Source organism: Phocoena phocoena, chromosome 5, assembly GCF_963924675.1.
Source record: "Phocoena phocoena chromosome 5, mPhoPho1.1, whole genome shotgun sequence".
Taxonomy (NCBI): domain Eukaryota; kingdom Metazoa; phylum Chordata; class Mammalia; order Artiodactyla; family Phocoenidae; genus Phocoena; species Phocoena phocoena.
In genome coordinates this window covers 73,954,635-73,973,917 of record NC_089223.1, presented here as the reverse complement: position 1 = coordinate 73,973,917, position 19,283 = coordinate 73,954,635, and the positions used below count along the sequence as shown (strand labels likewise).

At 43.5% G+C, this 19,283-nt stretch overlaps 1 protein-coding gene across 1 annotated transcript in view; it reads right to left on the bottom strand.

Annotated features, from left to right (window-relative positions):
- The window catches only part of APBB2 (amyloid beta precursor protein binding family B member 2), a 224,836-nt gene that overhangs the window by 99,154 nt on the left and 106,399 nt on the right, over positions 1–19,283 (bottom strand). Inside the window, exons 5-8 of the mRNA XM_065877247.1 lie at positions 15,879–16,087; positions 7,161–7,223; positions 6,693–6,778; positions 6,538–6,598 (exon numbers count right to left, since the gene is read on the bottom strand). Coding sequence (XP_065733319.1) covers positions 6,538–6,598; positions 6,693–6,778; positions 7,161–7,223; positions 15,879–16,087 — 419 coding nt within the window. The remainder of the gene's footprint in view (positions 1–6,537; positions 6,599–6,692; positions 6,779–7,160; positions 7,224–15,878; positions 16,088–19,283) is intronic.

Below are 19,283 nucleotides of genomic sequence, written 5' to 3'. Positions count from 1 at the left end.
CTGTCCTCAAGCAATGACTCTCCAGTCCCCCCCACCACCCTCCGCCTACCTCTGACATCCCTGCTACCTCCACCTCAGACACCCAGGCAGCCAGCGACCATAAAGCTTAGGGAAACGATCCCTGGGAGTGGGTGGGCACGACGCTGCCTTAGACCTTGGAGTCAAATGCCACTAGGTTTGAGTCCCAGTTCTACCAGTTACTGGCTGTGTGATAAAATTAATTATTTAACCTGTTCAAAGCACCAGTTTCTTATCTGTAACATGGGGGAAACAACCACGGTGCCTTGCGCTTGCAGGAAAATTGCATGTAGGTGCCTAGCATAGTGCAGGGCGCGGGCAGAGCATGTGTTCAGAAAAGGGAGACAGCTCCCTCTCTCCAGCCCTGGGCTCAAACTACTCTTTCTTTCCTTCTCCAGATCTGGAGATAGACCAGACTGAACTATTTAATCTCCAGACGCCATAGATCAGGACTGCTCACTTCATTTCAGATCTGAAAATTTCTCAGAACCAGAAGTGACTTCTGAGATGATAACACATTCATCTTACAGCCGAGGAAGTTGAAACCCAGAGAATTTAATGCTTGGGAAAAAATAATCCTCCTTACCCAGTTCCCTTGTTGTGGATACCGAAGAACAGTGTTCTGAAAGCAGTTCTAATTACTTCTCCTCACAAATATCCTGAAAATGATTTGTTATATACTCTTGACTCCTGGTCAGAGGCCCAGGAGACCCACCTTTGAGTGCCATCTCCACCACTAATTGTGGGACCCTAGGAAAGTTATGCACACAAATTTTCTGGGATTCACTTTTTCACCTGTAAAGGAGGACCATTCGATCACCTTTAATGTCACTTCTAGCTTTAAGCAATTCAATGATTTCAAATGAAATGCTGATTTCTTTAGGGACGTAATTTTAATACTGTCCACAAGATGGCAGAACACTTCCTTTACAGAAGTCTGAGCATAGCGAACACAAAGGAGAGGAAAGCACTCTAAGGTATTCGTACATATTTTTCAAAGCATTCAGTTTTCTACAATTTAATTAAAACTGGCTTTTATTTTAGGGTTAATCATTCTAGTCAAGCATTTGGCCAGCAATAAGCCACATGCCATGAGAAAAGGAACGTTTTAAAGGGCTAAATTAGGGTTCTAAGGTAGTAGGATGAGCCCGGGGGCAGAGTGCAGAATCGTGGGGATTCAGAAGTGCAAGCTACCTGGCCGCTCAGACGTGACTAGAAATTGCCTTCTTGATAAATGAGGCACAAGAGGCAACTATCTACAAAAAGCTTGTACACGCAGACATTTAAAAACATTTCACATGGAGAAGTGACGCAAAATAGAGGAAAAAAAATAATTAGAAAAAATCTTTAAGATTACAATAACAAAGTTTTGAATTTAAAAATGCAGAGGGACTAAACACCACGTACTGTCCTGAGTTAGATCCTGGAACTGAAAAAGGACCTAGAAGAACGACTGGTAAAATCAGAATAAAGTGTTTAGTTAATAGTTTCGTATCCCTATTCATTTTTAGCTTTGACAAGTGTACTATGGTTATGTAAGATAGGACCTTGGGGGAAGCTGGGTGATGGGTATACAGGAACTCTCTGTACTATCTTTGTCACTTTTCTGTAAATCCAAAATTATTCCAAAATAAAATTTTTATTTAAAAAATGCATAGAAAAATAAGGGCAAAAGACAGCCAAGAAAGGACAGAAACACGGAGTTTCATAATAAACATAGGGTTTTGTACCTACCAAAACAAATGTCCTATGTTGATGATAATTTAAGAGGGGGGAATTTTAAAGTAGGAGGTAGTAGCTCACATGCAATAAAATAAGGTAAATAAGTAAAAATGACAAAGCCTAAAGAATAATGGGCAGTGGATAAAGGTGTCTTCTAGGGTATTACAGATGGAATTATATGCCGCTGTAGCCTTTTCTGAAAAGCAGTTTTGCAATAAATGACAGAAGCCACAAGTTCATAGCCTTTGACACGGTAATACCGTTTTAGCAACCTGTACCAAAGCAATGATTTAAAAGAAAAAAAGCCACCTATTTTTATGAAGTTGTAGCTCTGCCCTGTAGTACTGGAAATTGTTCCTTATGGCCACTGGGTGCCTAGACAGATTATGGTGCTATTAATTAAATGGAATATTATAATGGAATTAAGAATGATAAATCTGAGAATTGTGGAAAGGAATACGTGAAGTAGTCTTTTAAGAGCTCAGTACATGCAATGTAGTATCCTAGATTAGGTCCTGAAAAGGATATTAGTGGAAAAAATGGGAAAATGTGAGTGAATAAAGCCTATTTTAGTTAATAATATGGTATCAATGTTAATTTTTTAGTTTGGATGATTGTCCGTGATTATGAAGATGTTACTATTAGGGAAATGTATATGGGAACTCAATATCTTTGTGACTTTTCTGTAAATCTATAATTATTTTAAAATAGAAGTTAAAGAGCTCAGAATTATATACAAACTCATGCACATACTGCAATCAACTAAAAAAATATTTACTGTATATAAAGTTAGGTAGGCTCATAAAACACTGTCAGAGTTATAAAAATACTTTGCCTTTGCAGGAGTGGGGTGGCATGGGGGGAAGAGTTCATTTATGTTGCTACTTAGATGTTTCACTGAACAACAGATTATCAATATCAAGATGCTCTGACTCAGAGTGGCTGGGGAGAATTCTGAAGGAGTCATATCCTGATAGTCTAAAAATGACTTTTATTTTTCCAGCATCTAAGTTTCATTGAGGGAGTAAGGAAGACATTTTCTATAATAATCTTTTTAGTAATCATTCCTCAGGGACTATATTTGGAATTCCATCGTACATGAAATTAAATATTTTTGTTTCCTAAAGAAAGGATACCTTCTGCTTCTTTGCGGGGCACTCAGTTCCTGAGTCCTTCACAAATTGAAAGAATGGAAAGGGTTAACTAAAGACACCCTTTAGATATCTTTAGATCTATCGAAAGCTTGAACATCTGGGAACCTAGATCTTGTCACTTCTGCCTGCTTAGGTGCCCCAGGCAGCATTGAACAGGCGAGGAGTGACTAAGGGGGGCAGATGGGAGAGGCCAGAGGGTGGTGGCGATGGGGAATACCTCCAAAGTGGCCTCATCAAAGTCAGCTCTAAACCAATGGACTTGTTCCAAATTTGTAAAAAACAATTTCGTTTAGTACTGTTGGAAACAGCATTGAAGGATCACCTTAGCCTTCCCTGCAGGGTTTCCCCTGACCCACTTCCATCAGGAGGTGGAGAGACTTGCCTCCAGAGAAGGACAGCGAGACTCAATTTCCCCAAAGGGATGCCATCTGTGTGGGGTATCTCAAGTGGGCAGCTCGGCCAATCGCCAGACACACAGATGAGCTCCACTCCAGCCCCCGCTTCCTCCTGTTCTGGTCCAACTTTTATCATAAGCCTGGTTGAACTTATACCACTGAGGGATGGTCTGAAAAAACCTGCAGCCCATCCATTCCACTTCTAGAGTCTAGGGTTCATCTCTGCCTCAAGTCAGACCGGGAAGCTGGTCCACGCTGTCATAATCCTCCACCAATGTACTTGAAATGGGTTTGTCCTTTGCTTCCAATGAGCAAAATCCAAACTTCTATGTGTCTTTACATAAATTTGGAGTATTGTTGAGCACGCTGATCACATTGATCGATGGTGGCCCCTGAATGAAGCTCCAAGGGAGACCTTTCTTTGGACAGTCTAGTGAGCAAGGGCTCTGGAGCCAAATGGCCTGGATTCAAATCCTGACTCTACTAGTTAAGTAGCTGTTCAACCTTCTATGCCTCATTTTCCTCATCTGCAATAATGACAGTCAGCCCCTTGAATTTCTGTGAGGATGAGAGTCAACAGCAATGAAATCTTTAGGACTAAGCCGGGCAAAAAGTTAGCACTCAATAAATATTCATTATTACAATTATTTTATAACAGAGCACTAGAAAAACCATTATATTCCATAAGGAACTGAGATGCTTTTACCTCATGCACAGTGTGATTCATAGAAAGCAGGGTTCTGAGACCCTTCTCCCCTCCCAACAGACTTAGGGTCCTCAAGAGTGACAGTGACTTTCTATAGCACGGGGCACCTTCAGAATCTAGGGTGGGATGGGGGCAGTTAGAAGCACGTGTAGTTTGCAGAGGTTTTTTCAAGATTCTGAGATGCCCTTACAGGAATTCATGCCATTTACCATAAGAGTCCTCAGTATAAATAATCACCTGGAGGTACAAAAATGGACCCAAAGGTCAATTTTCTTAACTATGCCAAGTCCTATGCTCTGAAAAAAAGTCCTATGCTTTTTCCTTCTCCCCAGTCTGATCTGTCCTAACTCCATGTACTGTCCCAGTACAGACAGATGCACTGATTCTTCCCTTATGTTTTCTGTGGCTTGTAAGTGCTTTCATAAGTCTCCTCAGATCTTTTATAGAACAAAGAAGGATAAACAATAAATAATACAATACACATGCTCTTTTGTTTAGAACTAAGTACAACTTTAGTTACTTCTAAGGAAGCTGAGCCTCCTTATTAACATAAACAAATTCCTAATAGGTGCTAGAATAGACACGTTGGGAATAGAACAGTGGTAGATCAAGAATTCAGTAAGCAATACAACTGAGAGGGAAAAAGAGAAAGCACCCTCTTAGGTAATAGCTCAATTACCTCCAATTCCTGCTACCCATTCAATCTCCGTTCCATGCATCACCCTTCTGGCCCACTCTTGTCAATTTCACACTCAGCTTTACAGACATCACTGGCCCAGCCCTTCCGGGTGGAGAAAAATATTGCTGCTGCTTGCCCTTCCTCCTCCAGTCTTTGCTGATAGCCCTTATAAAACACTTGGTAGCAAAGCAAATTATTCACAGCCTGCCTTCCTGTTTTACTAGGTCCCTTCCCTTCCTTGCCATAAGATTTATCTTTAAAGGCCAGGGTGTCAGAGGCCAACCAAGAACTTGTTCAGAGCACTGCTGGCTCTGGAGCAGCCTTAACCTGATCAGGCTGTGCTTAGAAGGAAGTTGAGCAAACTAGGAGCAACGGAGAGGCCCTGGGATTCTTACAGAACCAATGGCAATGTGGCAGCTTCCGGCCAGGGAGCCAAGGTTTTGAACCTGCACGGTGTTCCCCACTTAACTACTGCTACAGGAACCTATCTGCTGTTTTATCCGTAGACAAATATCTACTTTGGGATTCAGAAAAATATCTAGGTTCAGCTACATAATTTGCAAATGAAAATGAAATATGCAAAATGAAAACACATGGCCCCATGTTCAAAAAGCAGGGGGGGAAAAGCTGTAAAAAGTATTAAGACATGAAGCTTTATCCTTTCTTCTGCATTCTCTCTCTCAACTCCTAACGGTGTTTTTTGCTTGTCATTTAATGTCACCCTCTCTCGGGCAAGGGGATACTTACAGGGTGAGTGCAGACCATCACAGGCTGCCCACCGCTACAGACCATCAGCTGCTAGACCGATGCACCACGTCCTGGCCAGGGGTGGGGAAACTGAGCCAAGAATCCCCCTTTCCCGTGGACTCACCACCCCAGCCCACAGCAAATGGATGACCCTCTGTTTGCAACACCTGTGCCGGGACACGCTAGGTACCTGGATTGGGAGTGGGCGGGGCCTCACTGAGTCACCCGCGAACTCACTGTTGTGCTGTCCGCCTGAGCTGGGCAGGCCACTACTTTGTCCCCTCCTGGGACACCATGGAGTTTGTGTACCTGGCATCAACTCTCCCCAGGCTCACACCTAGCCCCCTACAGGGGTGGAAGGCAACAGTAACTGCTGGGTCGGGGGCAGGGATGGGGAGGGTGGCAGGGCCTGAGGTGCCAAGCAGCTGAGAAACACTGCACAGGTAGGGAGGTGGCAGGACTGTGCGTAAGCCAAGGCTCCAACCCCCCGGGGCACACTCCGTTGCCCCACTGCACTTCATCTACAGAGCACAGAGTCAAAGATAAAAGTATGCAGAACATCAAGAGAGCAACTGCACAGAAAAACACGGGGCCCCGATTCTCCGCTCAGGGCCCTGTGCAACTGTACTGGTCGCATACCCGTCAGCTGGTCCTGCTGGTTCCCCACCATGAAACAGGCCCGTGTTTAGGACAGGAATGAGGAAGAACTTTCGCTTTGCACAGGTGCGAGGCTGCCCTGGAGGAGGTGGGTGTGAGGGGTCTGTGGCACCTGTTCACCGCCCCTCCCATGGCACTGCAAGGCAGAGCCTGGCTTATCTTCAAAGGCTTCTGAAGCCCACCTGTTCGAACGATAATTTTAACTTATTGCGATGCACAAAGAACTGAGGTAGTGAGATACAAGCAGAGTCGTGATGATTACAGAAATCCTCGCAAACCTAACTTGGCCGAGGGGTTTACTTTAATTGTTGGGGAGATTAGGAAAGAGAGAGGACTGAGGACTAATTCCTTATTAAGTGGCTCTGGGTTGATGGTTTGTAAAAAACTGGGCCGTTATCCAAAGTCATTATTTTGATGCAAGAATATTAACCTGGTCGCTGAAAGCACTTTATTACAAACCTTAGCTTCTGGGTCACTGTTGATACTACAAGAATCATCATCGTCAGCGTGTGGGGCATTTCTAGAAAGAAAAACAGAAAATTGGACTTAGAACTCAATTGCAACCTCTAGCTGCACAAAGCCACTCGTTACGGCAGGTGCTCTGAATGCCCTACCTGAGTTTCAAGGATGCATAGCGCAGTGTGGCTCCTTCAAACTCTTTTAAACTGGGGTCCGGGTTGACTGTGGCTGCATGCAAATCCTAGAGGAAAAGAGATCCCTGTTAATGTAGAAAGGGGAATGACCCACTACATGGCCTCAAATATCAAAGGGGAGAGAAGTCCTCCCAGCACGAGGCAGAGAGTGTATGTGAGCTTAGGCAGAAAAAGGCATGCATGGGCTGCTGATGCCGGTTTGGTGCAAGTGCCGCTTCTTACAAGACAACAGGAACCTGGGGCAATCAGCCTGAAGTCATTCACAATGGGAGACATCAAAAAAGGCGACACGTGTGAGTCCCACAGCCCTAGCCAGAAGCCCCATCACTCCGTCCCTGCAGAATGCATGATATTCACAAAGAAGATGCAGCCACAGCCATGCAAAAAGGACAAAATATTAAATAAGCTAAAATCTGACAATATACTTGCCTTCCAAATGTCACTATTAATCTTTCCCCCATTCAGAACAGCAAAATCACTCCATGGCTGTTTCTAGACATATAATTATTCACAAGGAAAAAGCACATTGATTTAAAAAAAAGAAAGAAAGAAAGAAAGAAAGAAAATAATAAAGGATAGAAAAGGAAAGGAAAAAAAAAAGAAAACACACACACACACACACACACACACAAGACACTGTTGTTAGCATTGATATTCACAGGATGGGTTAGGGAACAAATTCACTCTAACGGCAGCATGTGAGCTCGCTCTCCCTTGATCTAGATCAACACCTCTGAGGCCTAGGGCAGGAGGAAAGAGAGGGCGCTTTAATTACTTACCAAAACAAATGGCCGAACGTTATAACCACACAGTGAAGTTATCGATGCTTTCTAAATGTGGTCTTAAAAGCACACACTATGTATCAAAGTATTAAATGCCCAGGGTACCTAATTTCACAGGCACCTTTTTCTCTCCTATTAACCAAACAGAACTGTTTTCTTGAGGTGGAGGTGGAATTAGGGATGATGCTTGTCAATGTGCTGGATGGAAACGGGAATGTCCATGGCTAAGGGCATAAAAAAGCTGGGGGCCAAATTATTTTCACTTAAAAGAAAAAAATGGCAATGATGGAGGGCAAAGGACCCAGCCTGACCTCATCTTGCTGAGATTTAATCTAATAAAAAATAGCTCTAGACAATCTAATGTAAATTCCTCTTGTTCATAAAAAACTCTACTTCCTTGCCACCCAAGCCTCTTCACAAATCAATATTCGATCACGAAATGCTTTTCTAAACATAGTTATAGAACAAAGTGCAAAGCCTTGCCTTGCTGGGCAACCTCTGACGATAGACCTTCGAATCTAAACAACTCCTTCCTGTTATTCACCTCGGACAACAACGGAAACATTTATTTTCTTTCTACTATATTGACTGAATATTCAAATATTTTTCACGTGACATTTGGGGAAATAAATGATACTAACAAGACACCCATAAAGTTCATCCTTATGAACTTGTTCCACTTGTCAGGAAAATCTCTTTTCTTGAATAATAAATCAATAAGAGAAACTTTTCCACTAAGTAACTTTACAACTAAAGTTCTTTGAAAATGAGACGGTAGTACTGACCCATAACTTTTGCACACAATACAATTTTTAAAGCCACTCAAAGCAAGAAGCAGCGAAGATCAAATGTCCCAGGTGTTGAAAAATGCATTTATTTGGCTCTGAAGGGCTCTCTGAGGGCATGGTCATTGCAAATCTGGATCCATTATCACTTCTACACAGTTGGTGTCATTGTTGCTTTCTTTGCTGGACTAGGCACCCAACCTGCAGTTTTTCAAACTAAAACAGAACTTGGACCACTGCTGTGTATTTATTTTTTTAAAATAATCTCTTTTACTGAGCACAGAGCAGGAATGCTGTCCAGCCCCTCACCTCTTTCCTCACTCCATCCCCAAAAGCAGTGTTCAGCTTTTACTGAGGAGAAAATATTACAGGAAAATCTTAACCTGTCAGCTGTGGTGACCTATGAACCCCCTGAAATGGATGTGGGGTTTTGTGCAAGTGCATTTTATCCCCAACTTTTCTGTTCTCAGAAGGGCCAGTGACCGAAAAATGTTCAGAGTTACCATCATAGGGGGATTAATAAACACTCATGATAAGGACTGGAAATATCAAGTACAAAATAAAATTTTAAGCTAAAATTTCTTTTTAAAAAAGAAAACAAGCCTATTTGGTCCCAAATTGTCATCATCATTTACACGTGAGCATTATTTGGTTTTCATTTAGGTTGAACTTTGAAAATGTAATCAGATGGTGAATTAGGAAGATTCAAGATAATTGTGCTCTTGTGAAGACATTTTTAAAAAGGCATGTGTGGGGCTTCCCTGGTGGCGCAGTGGTTGCGAGTCCGCCTGCTGATGCAGGGGACACAGGTTCGTGCCCCGGGCCGGGAAGATCCCACATGCCGTGGAGCAGCTGGGCCCGTGAGCCATGGCCGCTGAGCCTACGCGCTCGGAACCTGTTTCCCGTAGCGGGAGAGACCACAACAGTGAAAGGGCCGCCTACCGCAAAAAAAAAAAAAAAAAAAAAAAAAGGCATGTGTGTCTGACAAAGGGAATCTGATATCAGAAATTATACCCAAAAGACACTGTGTTAGGACTACAAAGAGTGAAAGAAGAGCATTTTTAAAAACAAGTATTCAGAAAAGGCTCTGGCATTTTATCAAACACTTCTCTATACATGTGTGTTTAAATTTTTTTATGTATTTACTCTCTGGATGTAGGAGTCCCTGTAAAGTAAAAGTTGAGTATAGTTCTGAGACTGCATGGATCTAGCTCTCATCCTACGGAGACATGAGTCAGCTGGCAAACTTCCAACAATCACCTTTTACAGATTTAAATAAACAAAGGCCCTATACAGTGATTTTGCAAAACCTTAAAATAACATAAGTATTCCTGAAGAAACCCTTTAGCACAAAACTCAAGCAAATAAAAATGAAAACTAACATTACATGCTATGAACAGGCCAAAGACCTTTTTTCCTTCCCATGTTTAAAATTTTCATTGACATCGAAGATGAGAAACTTTCCCCTCCATTTAAGTGACTATTTTTTTTAAAAGTCAAGGGCAATGAAGGACAAAAACCGTTTGTCCTAAATGTTAAGAACGATATATTCTATTCATCTATTATTATTTTTTAAATAAGAAGAGAGAATACAACATTTTAGCTAATAATTTAAAGAAAAAAGACACCAACACAGATGCTTGGGTTGTACAGAGAGTCTGCAGTCTGGGTGATGGGAGTGAGAGATGAAAGAAGAGACAAAGAGAAAGACAATAAAAGAGGAAAAGGCAGGCGAGCAACATGCCCCAGGGAAGACAGACACAAAGAGAGGTAAAGGAGAGTAGAGGACGAACAGGGACCATCTTCCATGGGTAACAACCTCCGATCGGTCATCTCTCAGGCAATGCAGCTAAAGCCTTGCACAGCTGAGAGATGGTGGCGTCAGAGTTATGGCTGGGGACACACCCTCCTGGTGCTTGTCTTGACCTTGGCCAGGCTGCAGCACCCCTTATCCTGATTACGGTGATGACACTCAGGTTCTCGAGAGCCCTGGAGCCCTAGCTCCTCAGAGACAGTGGGGACTGACCCAGCGCCTGGAGCACGGCACCTGCCATGACCCTTCATGACCTTTCAGCATGGCACCCTCATGACCTACTAGGGGAATCAATCTGACTGTATAACCTTGACTACTGAGAGTTTTCTTCTTCCATATTTTTCTTCTGGGATCTTAGAAGACTTCCCACCAGCGTGTGGACACAGTGAGGTCAAGAACATGAGCCCTTAGCCCAGGGGCTGGCTGCCTGAAAGTGCCCAGGAATAGCAGTGTCCTTATCTCTACTAAGGCATTTGCAAGAATAAAAAGTTTGAGAGCCTAGGGACTACAGAGGGTTATGAGTTATGGTTCGTAATCCTCTTTTGTCAAGACTTGAGCCTTGGTATGTGTAGCCTTGATGATAAACGGCAGAGTACCTGGAATTCTGGAATTCCAAGGAATAGGCCAGTCAATGTTAATAAGCACTGCATCCATATATGTGTGTATATTTTTTCCTTCTTTTAAAACTGCTTTCCGTGTTTTGCTGCATGCAACACTATCAAATGAACAGTTATGGTTTATCATGCAAATAAAATCCAGAGAAGTTAAAAAAAAGAATCTAACTGGAAGACAAACTGACAAATGCTTGTGCAATTAAATTAGTCTCTGTCAGCAGTAGCACTATTTAGAAACTAGAGGAGAATCAGGAGACCTGGGTCTCTAGTGCTGGCTCTGCCGCTACCGCAGGTCAACTAAGAGCTCCCTCCGCTACAAAGCTGGTCTATTCCTTCATTCAGCAAACATTTAATGAACATTGACACGTACCAGGCACTGTGCCAAGTGCCGAGGACACAAGACGAGGGGGGCAGGTCCCGACACCCCCCAAAAGGGAGGCGGACGTGCCTCAAGTAAGAATACTATAAAGAGACACAATGGAATAAAGGTTAAAGGGCTTTCAAAGCAGACGGGTGAGAACAATCCTTCCCAGGAGATGCTAGGGGGAAGCCAAAGAATTGAAGGGGAAGTGACATATAAATAAAAACAGGGAGACTGGATTTGCTAGAAGACCAGCTCTTATACTCACTCAGAATTTCCTGCAACGCTTATGATAACGGCAGATTCTCAGGCCCTACCCTTAGAGAGTCTAGCTCAGTGGCCTGGGGTAAAAATAAGAAAACTTAACATGTTCTACAAGCCCCAGAGGACATCCTAGCCACCATCCTTGGCTCCCAGGCTGAGAAATACTGCCGTAGCATTCACTAAGCCCTTCTCAAAGGTTCTTGCCAGCTCTAAAATGTCATGATTACTTGATCAGGTCAAGAATTTCAGTAAAATGATGATAGACTGGCCCCTTTATGTTGTCATCTTATTTCGAAATGTATGTGAAAATCCGTAGGTTCTAATACAATACATGGGTTTTGCCCCTCCTGGGGAGTTAGCTGCTCAGGCCCCTCCCAGACTCCAGAGGCAATGCAGCAAGGACAGAGTGAACTGTGATTAAGAAGAGATCACGGTCCTGAGAAACAATTCGACCTTCCCTTGCTCCAGACCCACTTGGTCCTCCATACTCTTATCCTTAAGGAACTCGGACACACCTTCTGCTGGAAGGATTCTAAGTAAGGCTTGCTTATGGGCCCATAGTTATTCATTACAATATTTTGTGTAGCTCCCTCTTCTCTCTAAAATTCAACATCTAAGTAACCTGGAACAAGCTGATGGACTGGGGGGAGATCATCTTTGGGCCAAATTTCAGCAGCAAATGCTTCCCGGCCAGTTTATAAACTTTCAAAAAATACTGCTGGCGTATGCAGAGGGAACATTATGTGCTGTGCTAACACTTCCCTGGTGAACTTTGGAATGTGAAATGTAAAATTTTCAAACTGTAAGGAAGCCTTCCGTCCTAAACTTTTGTGAAGCCGAGTCAACAGATTTGGCACTTACTTTCTTTTATTTTTTATTTTTTTAAGCCAGCTCAGGAAAAATCTGTGTAAAATATGAGTTTCTAATGCAACATATTACAAGTTTCTTCTCGCCCTTAACATTTTGCTTTCTCTCATGTTTCCAAATTAGTCAAAATAGATTCTATTTAGGGACCAAAGAAATGGCATCAAAGATATAATCATTTCTCTTCAACTGGTATTAGCACCTGAGACAATGTTATCAAAAGAGGTCATCTTCTAGAAGGTGCTGCATATGTCACCGCCCTCCCCTGGAGTGAGATGAAGCCATTCAAGGCTCTCCAAGCCTCCATACACACATAGTGAAACCTGGGGTAGGGGCAGGGGTAGGGGCCAGCAGACCTCCATTCAGGCTTGACTCCACTAGGTATTAGGTGTGTGATCCTGGGCAAGCTCCCTCACCTCTCTGTGTGTGTTGTCAAATGTAAGAAGGTAATGACAACTGTCGTACAGATGCGTAGGGTTTTATGAGGAGTAAGGAGACAAGGCATGAAGCTGGTGCTCTAAACACTCGATTACCCTTAGTGCTTCTGCTTTAATATCCGTGTCAGCACCTGCCAGACCTGGGAACGTAGCAGTCTCTGTCTTCCCCCACCTCTCCCCTTCCTCTCCTCTCTACCTATCTGCTCATCCCTTTGCCCCTAGGATTTTAATGTATTGCCTTTTAAATCGGCTTGGTTCTTTGACTTAGTGGATGGCCTGATGTCCAGGGGAAAAAATGTACATGAACCAAACAACCGAAAGGTTGATCCAAAGAACATCTATCCCATTGGTCTATTTAAAGTGCTGGGGGACTTCCTTGGTGGCTCAGCGGTTAAGAATCCGCCTGCTAGTGCAGGGGACACGGGTTCGATCCCTGGTCCAGAAAGATCTCACATGCCACAGAGCAACTAAGCCTGTGCACCACAACTACTGGGCCTGCGCTCAAGAGCCCACGAGTCACAACTACTGAAGCCCATGTGCCTAGAGCCCGTGCTCCATAACAAGAGAAGCCACCGCAATGGTATGCCCGGGCAATGCCACGAAGAGTAGACCCTGCTCGCCGCAACTAGAGAAAGCCCACACGCAGCAATGAAGACCCAACGCAGCCAAAAATAAATAAATAGAATTAATAAAGAAAAATAAAGAGCTGGAAATGGGTCTCTCTCTGAAACTTCAAAAAACTACACATTTGTTACCATGTTTCCTGGAGGGATAAGGCTTTGTCCAACACGATGGCAACAGAAGAGAGGAACAGAACCATCCTGCCACCCTGACGCCACCTGCCTGGTTACTCAACTTGCTGAGCCTCGGTTACCTCTTCTCTTAAATGGTAAACATGATAGCTGTCATCTCTGCTGCGTGAAGAGTCTTGAAGGGGACAAATGAAGTGACGTTTATGAAAATACCCTGAAAGCCACAAAAAGTCATGAAGAGCAGCTGGGAGGCTGACCAGTGGGGATGTGATGGAAACACTGAACTCCAGGAGAGCAAGTGAGGCAGGCGGTCATAGGACACAGTCGGAGCCTGGGAAGGGGGGCTAGGCAGTGAGCGGGAGGGGGGTGGAAGCAGGCATGGACGGGGCAGAGCAGGCAACAGCGGGCATCAGAAGGTGGCTCAGGGATGAGAAGAGGACTCTGCTTCCCAATAATTATCCCCAGGGCCAGCAGCCCACCTGTGCTGCGTGCTTCCTAAGACTTTTCACAGAAAACATGAAAGTGAAAGTCTACCATATTAATCAAAGAAGTAAAAATCCGAGCCACATAAACCTTGGGATGCCCTCCTTGGGCTTCACCCCACCCACGCCTCGGCCTCAGGAGGTGGGCTCCGAGACAAACTTCATTTCTTCCACATACAGAGGACAAGAGATTCATTGAACAGAAATGGTATCTCAAAGTTAGTCTGATCTCCTCACCTCTGGACCAAGAAAAAGCCGGTAGGCTGAGATCTCAGAGCCAGGGAAGCCAAGTGAGAAGAACTCTGACCTGTAATTCAAGGAGGATTCAGGAACCCTGCGTTCTAGAGCCAGCGTGGCTGCTGGTCACTGGCCTCTCTGTGCCTCGGTTTCCCTGTCTGTAATGGACAGATACTGGTGCCATTGCCCCCTTCCCAACCGGGCATTCTCTGGTTACAGGGCACTCCCTGGGGGTGAAGATGGTAAAGGGTTACAATAAGCCCTGGAATGGAAAAAGATTCTAACAGAGATGCCGAGAGCCAAGCAGTACAGGTGAAGAAGAAAGAGAGGCTCTGTGCCTCAGTGAGAGCCCAGGGGCGTCCTGGCCCGCTCAGCCCCTTGGAGGCCACTCTGCGGTCCAGGGAGAAATGCCAAGAGGTAACTGGGCCGGAATGGAAGAGGGCTCCACTTCATGCTGAGCTCCACGAGGAGCAGCCTGTGTTGGTTCATCTTTATCCCCCAGCACACCTCACATAAGGTGAATAAATCGACTGAATGGGATGTGCCCTGAGAGGAGAAATATTATGCTAATAAAAAGTTATCAAAATCACCCAGTGATAAGCAACAAGATCCTAAGTGATTCAGTGGAACTGAAGCACGTATCTGATCATCAGGGCCAAGTACCAACAAACCAAGACCCTGGTCTATCAACGGGGCCTATAGCTCGCCTCAACCCATCACTTGAAAGATGGAGAATCTGAGGCCCAGGTGGGGTGAGATGCCGAAGCCCAGTAAAAGCAGGAATGTGGCTGGAATGTAGGTCTTCCTGCCTCCCAGAGAAGAGCAAGTAAATAATGGAAGATGTTTACTTTCAAAGACAGGAAGGGTGATAATAGCGGCAAATATGTAGAGAAACTTTGGGGTAAGAGACGCAGTTCAAATTCCTTCCATGTCCTCAAAGTAAAAGAAAATGAGTTGTTTAAAGAGCAGAAGATTGTGATCAAAAAAAGGCAGAAGTGCCCGTGTGTTAGGAATGAAACTTCTTTTCTCCAACAAAGTCATTACTTAACTCTAACCTTTTCTCACTGTAATTCTCTTGAATATTTAGTTATCAGGATTCACAAAGGTTCACTGCAGGGATTTTTGTATTAGTAAATACCACGATGGAATTTTTTAATGCCTCAGTTCTTTGTTTAAACATCAGATTTCATCCTCAGGGACAGAACAAATTTATACTGCTAATTACTTCTAAAACAATGTCACTTCTGCTAAATAAACAGATCCTCTTTTTTTTTTTATTAGAAATTAAGCATTTAAGGGCTCTCAAGGGTTATTCCTGCAGACATTCTCTCCATGCAGTCAAATGAGCCCACGGATATTAATAAGATATGCAGTAATTATAACACATCTGGCCAAGAGACATTCTTCTGTGTGTAAATATTTTATGGAACCAGCACCATGCAACAGCACCTACAGAGTAAATTACTGCCTCAGTGAGCCCCAGGGAATCTTAACCACTTCTCATTAATCAGCCTCTCTTACTTTCTGTACCTGAAATGGTGTTTCAAGAGACCAAAAGCCATTAAAAAAATTAAACCATCCCTGAAAGATGGTATTAACACTATTCACTAAGAGGAAGCATTTCGGTTTCAAATGCAACATGCATGAAAATCAAAAGCTTACCTTGATGACCTGTTGGGGCAGAAGCAATGAGTCTAAGGAGAAATCACAAGTTACATCCACTCTACTAGGCCATCAAAAAGACACTCCATTTTACCTCGTTCTCTGGGGTGGGAGATGGCGTTACAGAACTAAGGGACCCTTTCCTAGAACCCTGGAGATCTGCTGGGATGGAGACAGGGCGTTCCCACTGAGTCGTCCCGGTTGGTATGTGCCAATAATAGGTCCCAGCGATGTCACTGATTCTTTTCCAGCCAGGTGGCAAATCTGGATCAGTCTGAAAGGAGTGATCACTCCATATATCTGCTGGAAAATGGAAAAAAAGAGAGGGTTGTATTCAAAGAGGAAACTATTACAGTCTTCCAATTTTACTACCAACAGTCAGGAGAATTCCACAGACAGATGTGTCCATAGCCCAAATGAGAACTGAAGCCATCCTATGGACATTCCCCCCTAAAGAGGGGGAATACGGAAAGAAACATGGAAGGAACTGGAAGGTTGACACTTGAGAACATGGATATAAAGGACCCATTATCAAGTCATCTTACAGCTCCAAGGACCCTATGAACTAACAGGCTAAAGCTCCATCAGTCAGAATCAACTACCCAAGCAAAATTTGCAAGGTTACACACAAAACCTACTGTATCCCTTTGTACATTTGTAAGGTTTACTGTTTGTGATCATATATCATTCCCAGCGATGAGTACAACTCTAATGTTCTTTAACTGCTTTCTGGATGAGTTACTGGATTTATGAGTACTGGATTTATACCTTTCATTTGCTTTAACAACTCCTCCCATTTGATTGTAAACATCTACAAAGTAGCCATGTCTTTCGTAATACTCTAGAATTCTAAACTGTACACAGAAGATTCCCAAGGAGGGCAGACTGAAAAAGCCTTGGAATTCGAAAAGGAACCAGACTGACTCTAAAAACCGGCCAGTAATATAAATGCATGAAGGAGGATAGGTGTGGGATATAACAGAGAATGGTGAGGATGGTGGCAAACTGGTAAACATGTGCAAAGTCCAAAGGCATTTAAATTCAAAAAGTAATTTTTAAAGAACTGTATGTGTGTGTAGGGGGGAAATAAAATACACCTACTGGGCAATTTCAGTCATCCCTGGCTTATATCAATATTTTATTAATTTACTGGATAACTATTTGTTTTTTAAAAATCTCATTTTTGGCCTTCTTTGAGTTGAGTATGAGATGGATTAAAGTGCTAGAGAAGAGAGGAGAGACATTAGGAAGCAGAGTAAGGAATCCATAGAGAGGGAGGCAGAATAGAGGAATCGCAGGCGGCTATTATCAACATACATAGGTAGAAAAACGTAATAAACTTGTGCTCTAAATCTGGGGATCACTTCATTCTAAGGATGAGGCCCTTTTCTGTGTGGTCATTCACAAGAGGCTGGAGCCTTTTCTTTCTTTTTTTTTTTTTTTTTTTTTGCGGTACGCGGGCCTCTCACTGTTGTGGCCTCTCCCATTGCGGAGCACAGGCTCCGGATGCACAGGCTCAGCGGCCATGGCTCACGGGCCCAGCTGCTCCACAGCATGTGGGATCTTCCCGGACCGGGGCACGAACCCGTGTCCCCTGCAGCGGCAGGTGGACTCTCAACCACTGCGCCACCAGGGAAGCCCGAGGCTGGAGCCTTTACAGCAATTTAAATGAGAAAGTGTGTGGGTCTTGCTCTCAACAAATGTCACTGCATCCTGTGGGCTGGCGTCACTGAGGCTGCTACAGCCGCAAGAAGAAAAAAGAAACCAAACAAAGAAGTTGATTAAGGCTATGGGCACAGATGTGCATTCATGCGGTTGGTTAGCATCCCAGCATTCACTTTTCTCATTTAAATCTGCCAGAGGCAAAACTGCCACTTGTCTCAAATTATGATGGAAATTTCCCCTCCCCCTACAGGAAATTAAGCACGATTAAATAATTTCAAGTTACCCAAATCTTTCAGAAACAACTCGAAACAAACATGTGCATACACTCCTCTGTCCTGTCTCCGTTTTAGGGGGTGAGACGGTTGTTTCTACTGTTATTTTGTTTTAAATATTTCAACTGGGATGGGAAAGGTAAAATACACAGGTCTTGGTATTAAGTTGGAGAAAACCCTACCAAGGGTGTTCCCTCGTCCAATTCTAGCAGCTCAGACAACAAGCTCGAGATGGAAACTGAAAGGACCTAAAGAGGATGCTAGTTACCGTTTCTGTTGTTTTTAAGGTCTGAGGGCCTGAATTTACACACGTATTCCCGTTGTCTCCACAGCTGGGACATTAGCATATACGACGAATAGCTACATAACACTATGAGAATATAAAATCACATCAGACCAAGGGCAGAGACCAAGGTCAGCAGTCTTCAGGTGCAGCTTTCCAAAGTGGTTGAGAGGGGCCTTGGGCTGCATGGCAGAAAGTGGTCTGTTCTGTTTCAACCAGACCCATTCACTTATATTTGGTTTATATTTTGAATTTCTGGTGAGATTTTGTTGGAATAAAAATTACAAGGGGGGTTATTCTGTTGCTAAAAATTGGTGATGATCAGATGATGATGATCAAGGAAGTGAGGTGGGCACATCTACAATATTATCAGCAGTTCAGAATCATTTATAGAATCCCTTCCGCATCACCCTACCCTGGTTGTAAGGAATGTAAGCCCCGTGAGGGCAAGCAGATATTATCTCTGTCATATTCACCATCATATTTCCAACACCTAGCATGGCAGGTGTTCAACTACTATGAGCTGGATGAATGGAGGATAGATGGTGGATGGATGGATAGACAGAACGGTAGACAGAAGAAAGGAAGATAAGAAGGAAGAATGCACAAAGAAGGAGGGAGAAATAAGTGAATGAAGTCCTGAATGATGGGAATTGAACTTGGCGCTTAGCAAAGAATTCTGAAGAAACCAGTTCTGTGTGATTTCATAAAACAGAGCAACTTCACAAGGCTCGGGAATACTGGTTCTAGTTAAGAGCACGTCTACTTCCCTTGAAGGCATATGTGAATGTTGTTATGGACAAAAAGAAATACAATATGATAAACTGGAAAGAGTCCTGGGCTGGAGTTGAGATTTTGTTTCATTTTTTTATTGACAGGTTCCACAGGAACAGCAAGAAATATGCCTTCTGAGGTACCTCAGTGCCATTACACTTCATTTTGTTTAATCTTCAAAGCCCCAATGTGCTTTGTTTTCCTACATAGAACTACGTACACATTTAAATAAGTGCCCTGGACCTTATTCAACAGGTCAGTGGTTTTCAAATGTTATCAAATGGGGGAGGAGGACAGTGGTGCACGTAGGTGGAACTCCAGGCCTGTCCAGAGTCTTTTGACTGTTGCAGCAACATTTTTACCTGTTTTAAATATTGGTCTTGTATGCATGATTTTCCTTGAAAACAGGGATTAGTTGAATGCTCACATCAATCCCACCAGAAGGTAAGAGTGGGAATAATAGCCAGCCAAGACAAGAAGCCGGGCCTTTCAAGGCTTAAACCCA